Source organism: Castor canadensis, chromosome 1, assembly GCF_047511655.1.
Source record: "Castor canadensis chromosome 1, mCasCan1.hap1v2, whole genome shotgun sequence".
NCBI classification, from domain to species: domain Eukaryota; kingdom Metazoa; phylum Chordata; class Mammalia; order Rodentia; family Castoridae; genus Castor; species Castor canadensis.
Window position 1 is genome coordinate 53,414,404 of NC_133386.1, and position 19,947 is coordinate 53,434,350.

At 39.6% G+C, this 19,947-nt stretch overlaps 1 protein-coding gene across 1 annotated transcript in view; it reads right to left on the reverse strand.

The window, feature by feature from the left end:
• LOC109694757 (uncharacterized) overlaps nucleotides 1-19,947 on the reverse strand; it is a 191,067-nt gene that overhangs the window by 132,907 nt on the left and 38,213 nt on the right. Inside the window, exons 9-14 of the mRNA XM_074066695.1 lie at nucleotides 19,766-19,918; nucleotides 17,366-17,467; nucleotides 13,930-14,091; nucleotides 8,450-8,562; nucleotides 7,946-8,081; nucleotides 7,473-7,676 (exon numbers count right to left, since the gene is read on the reverse strand). Of these exons, the coding sequence (XP_073922796.1) occupies nucleotides 7,473-7,676; nucleotides 7,946-8,081; nucleotides 8,450-8,562; nucleotides 13,930-14,091; nucleotides 17,366-17,467; nucleotides 19,766-19,918 (870 nt within the window). The remainder of the gene's footprint in view (nucleotides 1-7,472; nucleotides 7,677-7,945; nucleotides 8,082-8,449; nucleotides 8,563-13,929; nucleotides 14,092-17,365; nucleotides 17,468-19,765; nucleotides 19,919-19,947) is intronic.

Genomic DNA, 19,947 nt, shown 5'->3' on the forward strand with positions numbered 1-19,947 from the left:
TGGTCTAGAGAGTTAATCCATCAATATTATGCTTGGAGGAGTGGCAGGAAGGGGAGGGCAATAATTATCTGTCAGAGTAAGAATTAATATGATCCTTGAGATGATTCATGTATGTTTTTAAGTCTGAATATTAAATGATGCCAAGGTAACTACTGAAAAAAGTAACTATGGAAAAATTGGTGACCCATCATTGGTTTTTCCTTCCAAGTGGCTCTGCCACCACTCATTCATGTCAATTTTAGGGCTTTGGCAATATAGACAATGCTTATCTGACTCATTTACTTTTTCCTAACCATCCTACATTAAGATAATAGTAATTCAGCCTAAGATCCCATCAAAATTGTTTGGTAAATGACTCAACTATTTGGTTACAATCTTTTAAAAAAGATCAAAGATACCTTTTACTCTACTTTTCCTCCTAGTTCAAAAAGTATATTAAGATTATAGCTTATTGTTCTGAATTTGAACAGCATAATACAGTTCCCAAAGTATTTCTGTGTGTAGTCCTTTTATAATCTTACAACCATTCTGTTAGGGACAGAGCTTTTCTTTTGTGAAATAAACATTTATTAATTACCTACTATGTGAATGACACATATCCAACTCCCTATTCCCTTTTGCCACCTTTTGCAAGCATCTCAAATTTTGTTCTAAACTGAGATTCCTATCTTCCCAACAAATCTGCTCCATTCTTATCTCAGTTAGCGGCAACTCCAAACTGTCAAATATTCAGGTCAAAACTTTGGAATCAACCTTGACTTCTCTGCTTGGAAATCAAGATAACTGCACCTTTAAAGCATATTCATGTGTTACTTAATGACTGGGATACATTCTGATGTGTCATTAGGTGACTCTATCATTGTGTGAATACTATGGAATGTATTTATGACACCTAGATAATATGGCACAGCTTATTGCTTGTAGGCTACAAACTTGTACAACAGTATACTGAATACGCTAGACAATTATAACAAAATCATAAGCATCCGTATCTAAACACATCTAAACAGGTTTGTTTATACCACTATACTACAAACTTGTATGTTTTGCATTGCCCTCTGCCATTATAATGGCTACAATGTCACTAGGCAATAGGAGATTTTCAGCTTATAATAAATAGTCTTATGGGATCACCATTGCACGTGTGGTTCATCATTGACCAAAATGTAGCTGTGTAGCGTATGACCATATTTAGAAGATGACCGTTTCTCAGCCACCTGTTTTTTTCCAGACACATTGTCTGTGGTTTGATTAAAGCAATGGCTTCCTTACTAGTGTCCCTGTATCAGCCCTACAGTACCTTCCATCTATTCCCACAGCAACATGAGTGTTAACATGTAAGTGAATCACATCACTCTTCTGTTCAAACCCTTCAAGGACTCCCCTTCTCCCTCAAAGTCAAAGTCAAAGTTCCCACATTGGTCTAAAGGCTTTACATAACCTCCCCCATCTCTCCATCCTCATTGTTTACCTCTTTACTCTTTACCCACCATAACCACACTGAACTCTTTATTGTTCCTGAAATCTGCTGGACATGGTTCTGCCTGGAGACCTTTGCATTGGTCCTCCCTCTGTCTGGAACTCTTCTTCCAGTCATGTGGTTTACCTCCTGATTTCCTTCAGGTCCTTACTCACATAGTACCTTCTCTACAAGACCTTCACCATCACCTACTTACAACGGCAGCCTCCATCATCCACCTCCAGCACTCTATTTTCCTTTCTTACTTAATTTTTCTCCATAGTACCGATTACCATTTTCATTAGTCCAGAGAGGCTAAGTTATTCTGTGATAAGTTCAGTGGCCTAACATTAAAGTGAATTTCTCACTGATGCAGAGCACACTGCAGGACCAGTTGCTCTCTAGGATGCCACCTTCCAGCAACAACCCAGAGATGTTTCTATCTTGTGATTTGGCCACCTCAATATTTGGCTTCCACTGCCTGAAGCAGGGCAAGAGAGGCAGAGGGTGTGGTTCAGCTCCTAAGTGCTCTGGACTGACATAGACACATATCATTTCTGTTCATAGCATATGGTCCAAGCTAGTAATAAGGCCCCACTCAACTGCAAGGCCTCGCAAGTCTGGGAATGTCTTAGTGCCAAATCACCCAACGTTCTCTACATATTACTTACTCATTTATTTAATGGTCATCTTTCTCTATGAAACAAGTTCTGTGATGGCAGGAATTTGTGCCAGTTTTCTCTACTACTGTATCCTTAGTGCCTAGTATATTTATTTATTAGTCAGAATGTTTGTAGGATGAATGATAAATTCATAGCCTATGGGAACAGATAAGCCAACAGTCAAGTACAGCCGTGTGCTGAGTTCTATGATGAGAGTAGACAAGTCAGAGGGAGAAGCAGTTGGGTTTGCATAGAGATATCAAGAAGGGCTTTCCAGAGAGGAATAGACTCTTGAGTTACAGTAAGCGTTTACCAAAGTGACAGGAGGTGGGGGACAGAAGAGCCCAGAGGTACAAACAGCTCTACCCATCCGGAGGTGGTCCAGACCCTACTCTGGAAGATGGAAGTATAGAGACGATGGGGGAAATGAAGTCCAAGAGGTCAGTCATGAGCCAGATTCTGCTCAGCCTTGTAAATGTCACCAAGAATCCTGGACTTTATCTTGTGAGAAATAGGAAACTCATGAAGGACTTTCAGCAAGGGAATAAGCATGATTACATTTGGACAAAGATCCTGGAGAAATTTACAAAGCAATAAAGAGAGACATTCTCCAATTTAAAATTCTTCTCCGTTCCCTACCACTCTTGGAACTGGTCCCACATCCTCAGGACAGTGTAACCCTTCACAGTCTGGCTCACTCTTGTCTGTGGCCTCACCTCCCACTACTTCCTTATAGCAACCTCTGCTACCAGTTCACCAGGTCCTGGGGCTTAATCCTAAACACACCATGGGCTATCAGGCCTCCATGCCTGAGGAGAAACATTCAAGGTCAAACAGCTAGGAAAATCCTATTGCATTTCATTTAGGGCTTTTTCTACCCTGTTACATGCCTTTAAGTAGGCTTCTAAAATGGCAAGTGTCTGTGACAGATCCTAAGTGCCATCTTTTTCTGGTACTTTTGTTGAGTGAACGATTGTCAATATTAGCGCAAGACTTTCCTCATAGTATCAAACACACTAGCCAATGGGAAGGGGTCTCTATCTTAGGAGTTTCTCCCATGTCTGGTAATCCCAATGGTCTAGCTCCCACTAGCTTCATCTCTGGGCCTGGTGAGATCAACCCAACCAGTTAATCTTCCAAAAAAGTATATTAGCTCAACAATGACTTCTTTATATTGATTACATATGGAAATGATATCCTGCATACATTGGATTAAATAGATGATACATGGGAAAGAATCACACTGTCCAGAGCTGGATATCCTGGTATGAATGCAGACAAGGCCATACCCACTGGCTTGTAGCTAAACTACATTGTCCTATTGTCTTGCGGATCTCACACTAAAGTAATAGTAGGTGGTAGCTTTTAAGGAGAATGTTGATCCTGTCATTTATGAGAGAATGGGAAGGACCTACTCCATCACCCTGAGGAGCTCTTCCTCCAATCACTGGGCCAGGGTAGTAGTTGTCTCCCATTTTCTCCTTTATTTCTGCTCTGCACACCCACACCGGAACAGACAAATGGGGAGAGGAACTTTGGAAAGGAATTTTTAAGAATCTGTTAGCATAATGACATATCACAGCTGTGCCAGGATCAGTATTAGAAAGAGAAAGATGTATTTTTTTAAAGTGTCTTATTCCCCCCTTCCTAGCTCCATGAAGGGAGAATGAACTAGGCCTGAAGAGCAAGGATCAAAGGAGGAGGGCAGAGAGATAAGGAAAGATAGAAGAGGAAGTCCAAGAGGGGTATGGGGATAGGAGATTTGGGTTGCTCGATAGGGAAGGAGACCAGAAAAAGAAGACTATTCTAGATACTAGGTGAAGGCAGGACCCTCGCTGTCTGAGAGGGGTAATATTTCCTTATATTTAGAGATGAACTGTTACATACAATAGTCACACACTGCTATTGAGCACTTGAAAGGTGGCTTGTCTGAATTGTAATGTGCTTTCTGTATAAAATATACACCAGATTCTGAAGACTTAGTACAAAAAAAGGTATATTATCTCATCAACAATTTCTTAATATCGATTAGATGTAGAAATAACACCTAGCATACATTGGGTTAAGTAGATTATACAATTAAAATTAATTTCACATGTTTCTTTGCTCTTTTTTAAGTGTGGCTTCTAGAAGTTTTTAAGTTACATGTATGTATTGTATTAAGCTTCTACTGCACAGAGGTGCTCTAGTCAGTGTGCATATGAGCAGCTCTAGTCAACAGTGAGATTTCACATCTCACACACCTAACAGGCACAGGTCAGGTGCCACCCCAGCTTCAAACACGACTTGTTTAGTAGCTAAATAGGTTTTATTTTGCACATTTGTCAATCTCATATCTTCTACGAGAATTAACTCTATCTTTAGGAATAAACTTTCTAGAGACTGAAATGAAAATATTTCAAGAGTATCTACAGAAGTCTACTAAGATATCGATGTTCTCAACTTCATGCCCAAAGAAAGAGATTTAATACAAATTTTGCCTTATTGGTCTTTTGTTAAGCAGGGTTGGAATTTTACAGATGTTACAAAAAATATGTTCAAGTGTCAGCAAGAGCATCAAGGGCAAACAGATATTTGGAGGGATAAAAGGTTTTTTTTATTGTTCAACTTTTTCTACTTTACTTTGTTTTTCAGTCTAGTTTTTGCATTTGGGCTGTAAAGAACAAGAAAGAGACAAATATTAAGAAGAGCTTTTTGTAAGAACAGTAGCTCTTATGCTGTATTCACTATAAAATCAAAAATCCAGCAGCCAAAATATTTTCCTTCCTATTGTGCTTTTAGAACACTTTCTGCCTGTGTCCTGCTCTCAAATGGACAGTATTTAGAAAGTCATTTTTACTACATTTTTTCTATTTTGCATTTGTTTTTCATTGTGCATTTGTGTTTGTTAATCATATAAAATAACGGTTTTCACTGATATTTTTAGACACACATATAACGTACTTTGATCATAGTCACCCCTCCTCCCTCCTGCTGGTCTCCTTCCTCTTCCCAAAATAGTCCTCCTACTTTCATATCTTTTTTAAACGTCTAGATTCCACATAAGAGAAAATATATACAATTTTTATTATGGCAAGTTAACTGTACAAAGAGGTTTCATTGTGCAATTTCCATAGATACTTGCCATGTACTCTGATCAAATTCGCTCTCTCTATTATATTTTCTTAACCCCCTCTTTCATCTCTGTTTTTGTTTATTTTGTTTTGGTTTGGTCTGTTTTTTCTTGTGATACTGGGGCCTGAACCCAGAGCTTCGTGCATGCTATGAAAGCACTGTATTGCTTGAGCCGTACTCCTCCCCTTCTTTTAAAAATATTATTTAGTGTGTTTCCTTTATATATACATAATATATATGTGTGTAATTTATACCTTATATATATATATAATATACTTGATCATGTTCACTGTACAGTGTCCTCTCCTTTCCCTCTCCCCCTCCAACTGGTTCCCCATCCCAGGAGTCCCCCTTTACGCTCATGTCCTATGATTATGGTAATGATTATTTTAGTCTACATCCACATCTGAATGAAAACATAAAATATTTGGTTTTCTGAGCCAAATATTATCATATCTTGTTCAACATGTTGATCTCCAGTTCCATCCATTTTCCTACAAACAACATGATTTCATTCTTCTTTGTGGCTGAGTAATACTCCATTCTGTATGTATAGTATATTTTCCTTATCCATTCATCAGTTATTGGGCATCAAAGCTGATTCTATAGCTTGGCTATTGCGAATAGTGCTGCAGTAAACATGGCTATTGTATTTTGACTTACTCTGTTGGACATATGCCCAAGAGTCGTATGGCAGGGTAATAATGTACTTCTATCTTTAGTGTTTTAAGGGTCCTCCATACTGATTTCCATAGTGGTTGCACTAATCTACATTCCCACAACAGTGTATAATGACTCCTTTCTCACCCTGCATCTTCACCAGCTTTTGTTATTTGTTTTCTTGGTGATACGTCATTCAGAGTGGGGTGAGATGGAATCTCTGTCATTTTGGCTTGCATTGCTTCATGGCTAAGGATATTAAACATTTTTTCTTGTATTTATTTATTGCCATTTGTAGTTTTTCTTTTGAGAACTGTCTGTTCAATGAACTTGCACAATCCAATTTTTAGATTGGATTGTTTGTTCTTTTGGTGTTTATTTTTTTGAGCTCTTTAGATATGAATTCTTTAGCCAATGGATAGCTGACAAAGATTTTCTCCCACTCTGTGAGCAGTCTCTCTATTCTGGTAATTGTTTCCTTTGATTTGTGTATGTTGAGCCATCCTTGCATTCCTGGAATGAAACCAATTTGATCATGGTATGTAATCTTTTTAATGTGTTGTTGAAGTATTATATTGAAAAAATTTTTTTTTTGGTTGTGTGGAGGTTGAAACTCAGGGCCTCATGCTTGCTAGGTAGGCACTTTACCACTTGAGCCATGTCTCATCAGGGCTGTTGATATATAATTTTCCTTTCTTTTCCTTTCTTGAGGTTTGAACCACTTAAGTCATTCCTCCAGCCCTTTTTTGCTTTACTTATTTTCAGATAGGGTCTTATATTTTTTTGCTCAATGTCCACCTCAGACTGTGATCCTCCTATGTAAACCTGGGAGTACAGGAATATGCCAGTATGCTTGCTAATTTGTTGATATGGGTCATTTTAACTTTTTTTACTTGGGCTGGCCTTGAACTGTGATCCTCCTAATCTCTGCCTCCCAAGTAGTTGGGATTATAGGAGTGAACCACTATGCCCAGCCCTTTAATTTTCTTTCTTTCTTTTTTTTTAAGTTGTTGTGGCCTTGTCTGTTTTTTGGTATCAGTGCAATCCTGGCTTCAAATAATTAGTTTGGTGGTATCCTTTCCTTTTATAGTTTATGGAATAGTCTGCAGAGCATTGGTGTTCATTCTTCTTTAAAGGCCCGGTAGATTTTCGCAGCAAATCCATCTGGTCCTGGACTTTTTTTGTTGGGAGACTATTTATTACTGCTTCAATCTCATTGTGTGTTTCAGATCTGTTTAAGTGTTTTATATCCTTTTGGTTCAATTTTGGTAGGTCATATATATCTAGAAATGTATCCATTTCTTCTAGATTTTCCAGTTTATCCTAATATAAGTTTGAACCATTCCATAATGACCCTCTGAATTTCACTGGTATTTGCTATGATATTCCCTTCCTGTTCCCAAATAGTGCCCCCTCTACTTTCATATCTTCAAATAGTTCATGCAATATTTGTCTTTATGAGTCTGGCTATTTTGTTGAACTTGTTCCATTATGGTGACTGATTTCATGTACTAAGACAAAGGTGACTTGGGAGACAGGATAATCAAGGAAGAAAAACTGACAGTAGAATAGCTCACCTTGTGCTCAGAAGGTGTCCCATGGGCATAGAGGTGAGCTCCTAAGCCTTTAAAGGTGCCCAAGCCTCCTTTTGCCATGTTTACCCAAGTACCATCTTCCATGGTGGGGACCAGGTTTCCTGCAACCATAGTAAGGCCCGAAGTATTGATTGTCAAAGTTCGCTCAACAGATCTGAAATAGTTCAGAACTCCTAAGCAGATGCGCTGAAACAAAGAAAGACAGACTCAGGCCCCTGTTCTTTGCCTCACTCCACCCTACAGAGTAAAGCTTGAGGGAGCCTCAGGGTGATAGGTCAGCCCTACTGTGGAGATAGGAATATACCACCCTCAACAGGGGCTCGTTTCATGCCAAAAATTGGAATGAAAAGCAAAAAGCATGAAAATGCATTGGTTCTGAAGGGCAGGAAAGCTTCTTTTCTAGACAGTCACACATTTCAGACACCTGAAACCAGGATGCCAGGTTGTCCATATACCTGTAGCTCCCGGATTCGCAGGTGGCGCACACACAGAAAGGACAAGTAGGCCCCTCTCATTGGGACAGGATTCCTGTCACTGGACTCAGTTCCATCATCCAAGCCCAGCAGTTGTAGGGCCATTGCATAGTTGTACCTTTAGCATGCAGGAGAAATATAAGTACTTTGAGCAGCTCAGAAAATACATATATGATACACTGAAGTCTTTTTATGTAATGTAAGAGAATTTTACAATAGTTGCCATTTAAAAATGCACTGGAAGGAAAAATAATTGCTATCTCTATTTTAATATAAAAAGAAATTTCTCTTAGTAATTATTTGCATTAGAGACACAGTCCTAGGAGGAAGCATTAAGTTAGTTGTCTGATCTGTTTTAAGTCTTGCTTTCATTCTGACTTCAAATATTTTTGAGTTAACATGTAAGCTACAAATCAGTCACTCAGTTTTCCCATCAGTTTTTAAAATTAATTTCCTTGAGTCACCAATAAAATGATTAAATTTTACCTTGTCTCTTTTTTCTGCTTGAGAGGCCCATCAGCATATTGGCCAAGACTTATTTGTGCCAGGTCATTTTCATTTCGTTCCATGGAAAGGTCATCATCCTTCATATTTTCATTCTATCAAAAATTGGCATTATTTCAATTACATAAGCATTTTGCAATAACAAAGTCATAGGTCACTGTAAAATTGAACCTCATGATCCAAAGCACATTTATATACATTAGTAGGATGGCCTCTTTATCCATTTTAACTTGACACATGAAAATCTAGATTTTTACAATAAATTAGGCGGTCACTGTTTTTATTAAGCAATTTTTTGTTTTATGAAAATATGCATAGCTATTAAGTAGCAGCCACTCAATTCCTTATCTTTTTCATGATTCACTACAAAAAGTCAATACACACATTTTCCAAGAACATGTATATTAGGAACCTTGAAACTCTCTAATCTAGTCAGTTGTATACTCGGAGAGATCAATGGATTTTAAACCCTCTTTCTACTCACTAGCTATATGATTAATCACTTATAGTCTGGATTCTGTTTCCACATTTGTAAAATGGGATGATCATGAAAAATAATGAGTTGCTGTGAGAACGAAATTATGTAATGCATATACGGCCTCTATCTAGCTTAGTACCTGGTGCCTAATAGGAGCTCAAGGCACTAGCTCTCTCCTCCATGAATTGCAGGAGCTAGTCAGATTTGTAGGAGCTGTCACAGAATTCATGGTTTACACTTATTTCACACAGTCACCTCTCATGATGCTGAGAAGGATGTGGTCTTGCACCCAGGACCCTAAGGATAACAGCAAAGAAGATGATGCTATCTCTAGTCCTTTCTTAGTTGTCCTGTTTGCCAGTCCATGGACATGTACCAGGTGAGCTTTTCCATAGGGGAAGGGATCCCCAGAAAGGCAATGAGAGGCAATGGTTGAAGTTGGAATCATTCTTTCATTCTGGGTTACTTGTATTCTACTAGTTGGTTCTTGGAATTGCAACAAGTCCTTAATGGCAGAAACTGCTAGTTCTTCCCCAATAGCCATTTCCTCTTTCCCTAAAGCAGCTGAGTATTTATCTTGTAACTGGGCCACTCAGATAAAGATAACATTTCCAAGCTCTCCTACAGGTAGGTATAGCCATGTGACTAACGGAATAGAAGACAAAGTACCATGACGTAGCTTCTGGGAACATCCCTGAAGAGGGAGCTTCCCCACTCCCATTCTCCATCCTATTGGTTAGAACATGAGTGTGACTGCTAGGGGACACCATCTCAGACTAGGTGATCTTGAGTGTAAAGGCCACATTTGTTAGGACTTCAGGACAGACAGAGCTAAGCTGTCTGTTGTCTCCATGGAACAGAGCTACCATACGAACTTTGTACTTCTCACCTCTAGATGTTAATCTGAGGGAGGAAAAGAAAGTTCTGACTCCTTTAATCCTCTGTCATTTTATTTTTACCACAAGCAAGAGCCAAACTTAATTTAACTAATATAGTCTCCAAGAGTCTAAAGGTAGAGTCTTCATGAGAGGCAGTGGGGAAGGAAAAAATTGGCAGGAGGATTAGGAAGAATGGGTGAGAGAGGATGTTGGTAATAGTGAAGAGGTTGCCCATTCTGTGCATGGGTAGCATTAGCTCTTGTCCCAGGTCACTGTACACACTGATGTATTTTTCATAAGCACAGGAACTGACCCTGGGATGTAGAATGGGGCACTCCTTTTCCTAAAAGTAGAAACACAAGATTATCCAAAGTAAAGAAAACCTGTATTTAGAAAAAAATCTGCATGAAAGTATAGACTCAGCAAAGGTAGCTGAATCTTGACACTTTCTGTGAATAGGGGTGAGAGGGGTCTTATGGAGCCTTTCATCTCCTGGGCCTGAGTATTCTCAGTTCAGCATTACCCCATGGTCCCAAAAGGAAGGCTTTGAGCCACATCCTTTCTCTGATGGGACTGTGACTTTTCCAGCTACTTCTAAAATTACCCAGAATTACATAAAAAAGAACAGAAAATGACGTCAAGTTATAGAAAAAGGCATTTGAAGGACTGACTGAACAAACCACAAAAGTACTGCTAGCCAGCAGATTGTCAGGAAGAAAGGAAGGGGGTATGGCAGGTTGGGATGAGGAAAAGATATAGAGCAACATCCTCCATGAAAAGGGAACCAGTCACAGCTTGTGAAAGGAAACTGCTCTGGAAATATCCAATGTCCAGGGCAGTATGCCTCAGGAACAGATGGCAGTGCAGGCTGCCCTGAACCTAGAATGTCAGCACCCTCTGTGTTGCTCTTTCTTCCTGGGTAGGTAAATCTTTGACTGTTACCCTGCCTGTGGCTGGGTCTTTGCTGTGTTCAAGAATACTGAGTTTTGAGCTTTCCACTGACAGCAAAATTCATTTCCTCTAGGAAGTTGCAGAGATAGAGGGTAGGGAAGTGGGATGGAACAAATATTTAGAAGAAAACCAAGTCTACTATTCATCTCTCCAATCCTAAAATGCTACTATAACTCCTGCAGATTTATCCACAGACAAAAAAAGATTAGAAGGAAATTCATGGAACATTAACAACTATTGCTTTTTTGGATGGTTCAGTGATGGATGGGTTTTTCTTTTTTTCTGGCACTTTCTGTTTCCAAAATTTCCTATGACAAATATATGTCACTATTAGAAAATATTTATTTTTAAAAATAAATGTACTACTGGATTTAATGAGGAGAACCAGAAATAAAGTATCGTATGTTTCCTGAACTTCTGTATTAGAGCTACTGTATACATCACTCTCATGTGCACCTCATACTCACTGTCTTGCATTATCTGTGGAACTGGAGAGGAGCAGTAACAGACAGGGAAATGTGGTGGCTGTTTTTTCTTCCCTGGGATTGGCCACTGAGAAGAAGCAAAGGAAGAGACTGTACCAGTGACCCCTTGACTCTGTCTGGATGTGGTGTTGGGAACGTGTCCACATTGTGTGAATGTTATTTATATAGAAAACTAAAACACAAAATTATGCATATATATATATTTAATGGGGACATATGTATGCAGAAAAAATGCATTGAAAAGGCTGTATGCCTTTATCACTGAGGAGATGAAATGGGAATAGGGTAGCCAACTTGAATTTTCTACAAGAAGAGTTTATTTTTGACTGCTGTACTTTATTTATTTATTTTATTGTTTATTCACTTATTCATATGTGTATACATTATTGGAGCCACCTCTCCCCCCTGCCCCTGCCCCCTCCCTTTCCCCTCACCCCCTCGCTTCCAGGCAGAATGACTGCTACACTTTAAAATTAATTTTTAAAAAACTCCTTAAAGAAAAACATGGTAACTAAAATGGAGAAACCTGACAAACACCACTAGCTTATACAAGTAAACAAAAGTCATATGACAGTTAGGAATAGAGTCGATGTCATGTTCCCCTGACACAAGGTGATAAGAAGGATATTTGCCTCTGCCGTATTCTTCTTCACCTCAACCCATTCCCCCAGTGTAACCAGGAAAAAACCATCCAACAAACTCAAAGGAGAAATCCTTCTACAACTTGCCTGTCCAGAACTCCTAAAGACTGTCAGGGTCATGATCAACAAGGGAAGACAGAAAACTATCACATATCAGAGAAGAATGGGCAGACCTATTGATTAAATGTGATGTGGTCCCTGGATAGGATCCCGGAGCAGAAAGAGAACATTCATGGAACTGGTGAAATCCAAATGAAGTCTAGTTTAGTTAGCAGTCATGTACTAAAGTTGGTTCCTCAGGTGTGACAAATACACCATAGTAACATAACATGTTAATTACAGGAGAAACTGAGTGAGGGGTGTTTGGGAGCTCTTTGCACTATCTTTGCAACTTTTCTGACAAACTCAAACTATAATTAAATTACTTTTATTTAGAAATGAAAACCCTAAAGGAAGGTGACCAGTGAACAGCATTCAAGGAGAATTGATCAGAAGCTGCTGTGAGGTTGTGCTACAATTAGTGACTCCATTCTCTCATCGCTGTCAAAATGTACAGCCCCATGAGATCTGCTGTCCTTCATGCAGCAGGCCTGTAAGAAAGCTGTCTGTCATGAAGCATTGGTTGCCATCTGTCAACTTCAGAATCCATGCTGACCAGCACACAGATGCTAAACTTCATACTCGACTGCTACATACTTGCAAAGCAATTACAGAGCCTTAAGCGTCATAACCACATTCCTGACACTCCTTCCAACTGCCACATTTTTTACTTAATACTGATCTCTTCTGACAGTATTCAACCTTCAGAATGGCAATGTAGTACCACTGGGGTCCTGAAACAGTAGAAAGTGACAGAAATATTTGATGAGGTCACAAGTTATCATTCATGAGAAAATGTGAAGGGAAGTAGAAAATGTTGACTCTTGCCTCAGAATTCCTTAAACACAGCTATTTTCTGATCCTTGCTTGGGAAGCTTGTCTCCAGGCTGTATGCATGGCTGGCCCCTTCTTATTCAGAAAATTTCAGCTCAAATGTCACACCCATCCCTGCCAAGAAATCAGGACTGACCTCTGTTAGAGTGGGTCCCTTTCCACCCATTGTCCTCTGCTCTGTGGTTTTCTTTAAAGCACTTGAAAGTTGGAGATACAGATTTACTTCTTTGATCACTTATTTATTTTATGTTGCTCTCTAGGTACTTCCAGCCAATTCATGCTCACTAGACCCCTTCAGGTCTCACTTTGTCCCCATCCCCAGCCTGAGCTGATGCTCTAGGACAAGGCTTCTCTCTCCAGCATTCTACTGAATTTCCCCATGCCTTTGACCTTATACAATTTTTAGTCACTCCACAGTTATCTTTAGGGGGAAAGTAATAGAATTTATACAAAAAATGGGCCCATTACAAATTCATGTCATCTTTCTTTAACTAGGGCCTCTTGACTATGAGGCCATCCATCCATTCTTCTCTCACTGATGGACCTGTGGCCTTCTCCACAGTGTTGCACTTCCTCACATGCTGTTCTCATCTTCCACCTCACTAACGCAGACAACCTTCACCTTCTCCCTCCCTCTCTCCCCTCTCTAAAATTTTTCTCTTATTCACCTCAAGGAAAGGGATATCTTCTCCTTTTCTCAAAAATCGCTCCTCTACTGGTTGCATATCCATCTTCATCCCATTCCCTACTCTTACCCCAGGGTCATCTGTCTCCTAGTTTTCCCTTTTCATTTCTTTCATCTCTTCTCCACTGCTCTTTCCTTTCAGACTATCAATGCATTCTTTATTTTTTGTAAAGGCATTTATTTATTTATTGGCAGTACTGGCATTTTGAACTCCGGGCCTCGTGCTTACTAGAAAGGTGTTCTACCACCTAAGCCACTATGCCATCCCAGCACTTAATCTTTCTAAATTATAAAAATAGACCTGGCTTTGGTGGGAAAATCTTGGAAAAACTTCTGAAGTGAATTTCTCAGGGCTACACATGGGTGTCCAGTTGAACAGAAAGGCATATTAGCTATTTCTTCCTGTTGTACCTGGTAGAGGTTGATGTTGCTGTAAATATTTTCCCAGACTTGGTCATAATTGCACTGATGCAAACTCTGGGAGGTCGCGAGAGACCAGCGATGTGGAGCCAGTGTGACTGTCTTTGCAGCGTGATCCTGGAGCACTTGCATTACTCGCTTGGGGTCGGAGATCTCAGGTGAACAGAGTGGAGAAGAAATGATTATTAGAAACATTACTCTCTTTTCTTCTGCAACATGCCTGGGATGTAGTAGATCCTAAATAAATGCCCCTTCTCTCTGGAGATAAAGAATTAAAAATGGTCCATTTCAGTGATACACATATTCCTAAATGATTTTAATATCACAAAAAACCAAAGATCAGATTCTAATCCCTATCAAAATCCCAGAGGTTTTGCAGATATAGAAAAAAAAATCCATCTTAAAATTCATATGGAATTTCAAGGGGCCCAAAATGGACAAAATAAATTTGAAAAAGAACAAAGTTGAAAGACTTGCATTTCCTGATTTCATAAACTATTACATAGCTATAGCAATCAAAATAGTGGAGTATTGGCATAAAGACAGACCTACAGGCAATGAAGTAGAATAGAGTTCCATTCCCTCATGCTAAGAGCACTCAGTGGGAAATGATGTCTTTGACATATGGTACTGCAATAACTGACTGGTCACATGCGAAATAATGAAGTCTTAAACTATACATAAAAATCGACTCCAAATGACTTAAAGACCTAAATGTAAGACCTAAAAGTATAAAACTCTTACAAAAAACAAAGAAGAAAAGCTTTATGACATTGGACATGGCAACAAAAAGCAAAAGCCCAGGCAACAAAGGCAAAAATTAATAAATGGGACTACAGCAAATGTGACAACTTTTGTGCGTCAAGGAAAACTATCAATAGAATAAAAAGGTAACCTATGGGATGGGAGAGAATGTTTGCCAATCATGTATCTTGAGGACAAGTAAGACACCCAAAAAACTAGATAGCCTTTGTTGCCCTCAATGCACAGATGTCGGAGACAAGGCTCCCTTTGTGAGCCATTTTGTCTTGACCTTGCCCTGGAACATTTTGCGGTTGTTTGTCCCAACTTCTCCACCTCCAGCACAAGATGGCGCCGTCCCTGCTTCTCTTCCGGGAGTTTACCTTGCCGCCGGCGCGAACGTGCACCCTATCAGAAGTCCTACAGCAGAACCAGCCAACCAGCCTGCACCTCGTCATACCCCTCACTCCCTCAGCACATAAATACCCCTGTGTGAACAATGAAATTTTGCAGCTTGATCAGAACTCCTGTCTTGCTGTCATCCTTCGTGTCTCTTGTCCCTTCATTCTTCCCCTTCTAGGTTCGCTACCCACGCTGAAGTGTCCTGCTGGACGGGACACACAGAAACTAATGCAGATACTTTAAAGCAACTGAGGCCAATAGGAGAAGGGGACCAGGAACTAGAGAAAAGGTTAGATCAAGAAGAATTAACCTAGAAGGTAACACACACGCACAGGAAATTAATGTGAGTCAACTCCCTGTATAGCTATCCTTGTCTCAACTAGCAAAAACCCTTGGTCCTTCTTATTATTGCTTATACTCTCTCTACAACAAAATTAGAAATAAGGGCAAATAGTTTCTGCCTGGTAGCGAGGGGGTAGGGGGGAAAGGGATTGGGTTGGGAGGAAGGGAGGGGGTGGGGGAAGGGGGTAGAAATGACCCAAACATTGTATGCAAATATGAATAAAAGAAAAAAAATCATGTATCTGATAAGGTTAGCAGTCAGGCTATAGAAAGAACTCCTACAACTCAACAACAAAATATCAAATAACCTGATTACAAAAAATAAATCAATAAAAATAAGAGAAGGACTTGAATAGACAGATCTCTAAAGATGATATGCAAATGACAATAGGTACATAAAAGATTCTATCATCAGAGAAACGCCTACCACCTCACACTCATTAAAATGACTACTATTTAAACATTTTTTTAAAAAGCCACATGCTGAGCATGTGGCAAAAGTGAAACTTTTATGCACTGCAAGGGGGATTATAAAATGATGTAACTACTATGGAAGACAGTGTGGAGTATCCTCAAAAAATTGAAAATCAAATTACCAACTATTTTACTTCTGGGTATAGACCTAAGAGGATTCAAAGCAAGATCTCAAAGAGCTATTTACACCTATGTTCATAGCAGCCCTAGTCAGTAGCGAGGAGATGGAAGCAACCCAAATGTCCATCAACAGATAATGGGTAAAGAAAATTTGGCATATATTTCAAAGGAAGGTTTTTCAGCCTTATAAAGATAGGAAATTCTGACACATTCTCCAATATGAATGAACCTTGAGGACATTGTGCTAAAGTAAAACAATCCAGTCACAAAAAAGACAAATACTGCTGGGTGTGGTGATACATACCTGTAACCCCAGTGATAGGGAGGCAGAGGCAGGAGGATCACCAGTTCAAAGTCAGCCTGGGCTACATAGGGAGACCTTAGCTCAAATAAAATTTTAAAATGAAATAAAGTAGATAAAATATAAAATAAAATAGGTACTGTAGGTTTCCATTTATATGAAGTATCCAAAGTAGTTAAATTCATAAAAATAGAAAGTAGGTAGGGTAGCTGTTTCTAAGAACCAAAAAGAGAAAAGAATGGGAAATTATTCAATTGATATAGTTTCAGTTTTGTAAGCTGAAAAAGTTCTGGAAAGGTGTGGTCACCCATGACTCATGCTTGTAATCCTAGCCACTTGGGAGGCAGAAAGGGAAAGGATCATGGTTTGAGTCTATCCCTGGCAAAAAGTTTTCAAGACCCCATCTTAACTAAAAACTGGGCGTGGTGGTACACATCTGTCATTCCAGTTACATGAAGGAAGTACAAATAGGAGAACTGCAGTCCAGGCCAATCCAGGAGAAAAGGTGAGACCCTATCTCAAAAGTAATCAACACAAAAAATGGAGCTGGTGAAGTGGCTCAAATGGTAGAGCACCTGTCTAGCAAGAACAAGGCCCTAAGTTCAAACCCCAGAAGTGCTCCCCCCAAAATATAAAGTTCTGGCAATATCTTGCACAACAATGGGAATATATTTAACACTACTAAATTATATGCTTAAAATAGTTAAATGGTAAATTTTATGTTAAGTGTTTTGTTGCCACAATGGAAAAGATCATTTAGTTCAATATTCTTGCTTCACAGATGGGAAGCTGTGACTCAGAAGGTCACATGCCTAGACTGATACCATGCAGAGATTTGGTGTTAATCTCAGCTAAACTCCTGCCCTTCTGACAATTTTCATTCTCTACTGAAAGCTATCAGGATTTTAAAAGCTTGACAATTATATTAGAAAGTACAAAGTAAATTCTTCAGTGTGGATTTTTAAAAGGGGAAAGAAAAATCTATCGTTTTGAAGATGATTTTTTATCAAGAATCTTACCTATGAGAGAACATGGTTATTTTCTTACCTTCAAAAACTTTGCTTGGAGTTGCATTAAAGCATCTATTCTTCTCCGTTCTTTTAGTTTGGTCAACATCTTCCTTTGCCAAGGATCAAATTTTGGCTTGATCTAGTAGATGAACATGTTGACATAAAGTGACAGCCTAACAGAATGGCTCTCAAAAAGATTCAAGGCCCTTTGTAGTGAGTGCTAGAAGGTTTGCTAGGGCATGTGAGGTCTTGGGAGGGGCCTGTATGGGATCACAGATTCATGGTGGGAAACAGTGGTACCTGTTGGTATCTGGCCTATAAGATGCAGAAGGTCCCTGTGTGAGGAAGGACCCTAACCCCATCGGCTTAGGGGCTTTGCACTTGACTCATGCAGAAAGAGAAAGAAATTCACCCACAGATTCCTTATAAGTCTGCATTTTAAACTTCATCTTTCACATTAACAAACTATTTCAAAAATTAGCTCTGTGGTTGTAAATACCATCAACGTATTAATAACTCTCAAATTTATATTTCAGCTTTAAACTCTAGCCTGTTATATCCAACTGCCTACTTGATATCTATATTTGGATGTCAAATGTAAAAATCTAAAACAGAGCCAGGTCCCAATGGTTCATGCTTGCAGTCTTGCTACTTGAGAGGCTGAGATTGGGAGGGTCATGGATTGAGGCCAGTCTGAGCAAACAGTTTTGGAGAGCCCATCTCCAAAATAACCAGAGCAAAATGGACTGGAGGTGTGGCTCAAGTGGTAGAGCACCTGCTTTGCAAGCATGAAGCCCTGGGTTCAAACCCCAGTTTCACAATGTATGTGTGTGTGTGTGTGTGTGTATAAAATATAAAACAGAAAATTTGACTTTGCCTATACTGAGCACCCCGTGCTCAAGCCCCAGATATAGGAGTAATCTTTGATTTCTCTCCTATCAGTTCACTCCTCAGAATAGACTGTGCTCAGAAAGTTTGTATCCTTCCAATATTCATATGTTGAAACCTATCCCCAATGTGACGCTATTAGGAGGTGAGACCTTTGAAAGTGATTAATCATGAGGGTGGAGCCCTTATGCATACAGTTAGCGCCCTTATAAAAGAGCCTCTTTTGTCTCTTCCACCATGTGAGAACATACGGCAAAGGTGTAACCCAAGAGAGGGCCCTCACTAGAACCCAACTGTGGCCCTTGATCTTAGACAGCTCAGCCTCCAGAACTGTGACACATAAATTTCTGTTGTTTATAAGCTATACAGCTTGTGGCATTTTGTTAAAGCAGCCAGAATGAACAAAAACAATCATGACTTTTCTCTCCTTCACAATACAATCAATCCTTATTATTCATGGATCCATGTTTTCAATTTTGCCTATTCACTAAGATTTATTTGTGACCTAAAATTCAATTTTGGTGGCACTTTCATGGTGATTTCTAGACACGCACAGATTGGTAAGCAATGGCTACATTCTCAGCTAAGGCAGAATAGGAAACATTTTCCCAAAGGAGGCTACGAATGTGGTCTAGTTAGAGCCACATTTTTCATGCTTCTTACTGATGATTTCACTGTCGAAAATGGTCCCTAAGTAGTGGAGTCCTGAAGTGCTGACAAGTATCCTCTGCACAAGAAGGCCACGACATGCCTTCCAGAGAAAATGTTAGATGAGCTTCACTCATATGAGTTCTAGTGCTATTATTGGGCATGAGTTCAGTGTAAATGAATCAACAATATATACGTTAAATAAGGTGCCTTTAAACAGGAACACATGTAAAACAAGGTTCTGTTTTGATCAATTTTGTGACCTGAGGTTTGCAGGAAACTAACCTTGTAAGTTCTATAGGGATGACAACTCTGTCTGATCAATCTGTGTTCCTGGTGACTTTCTAGAACACAACTCCTTGAATAATGAGAAGTGATTGTACTTGCACTCCCTAAGCCATTTTACTCAATCTGTTTGCTTAGTGTTGCTGTGATTTGTGCATCTCCAGCACCAAGGTCATGCCTGACACAGCATATACCTGATAATAATTTTTTTTACCAAAAAGTTGGGTTTATACAAATCAATTATACCTTGTAATCACTCTTTGTCTTGCCAAGTATCTGAGATCGTTAACAGTGAGGAAGGTTTGGGGACCCATAGAACAGGGTTATAGGTGTCCAGAGAACTTTCAGAGATGATGTCTCAACATAGCTACCTTCAACACAGGGCTATGACTGGGAGGTTCCAGAGTACAAAGCCATGTTTTCTGACTGGTCTTCCCCTGAGGTCATGCAGACATCACCCCTTGTTCCTAGAAGATAATTTGCTGTGGGCACTAAGGAGCAGGGACAACAGGGACCAGACAGATCTGGTGCGGCCAGGTTGCTTGGCCTGGCTGGAGTAAAGTTTTGTGACACTGCTGACATCAATGACAGGTGACTGTCACCAGAGCTCCCTTACCTTCACAAAGGAAATCCAGTTGGCTCTCTTTTTCAAGGCCATTGCAGATCCTGACAACCCCAAATTCTCTGCTTTAGCCCTCCCGGCCCCATAGTCTGGAAATGTTTGCATTCTTTGTTGTTCCATGAAGATGCTCTGGAATTTTGGGGAAACCTAGATAGGATTAAGAAGAGAGAAGAGGA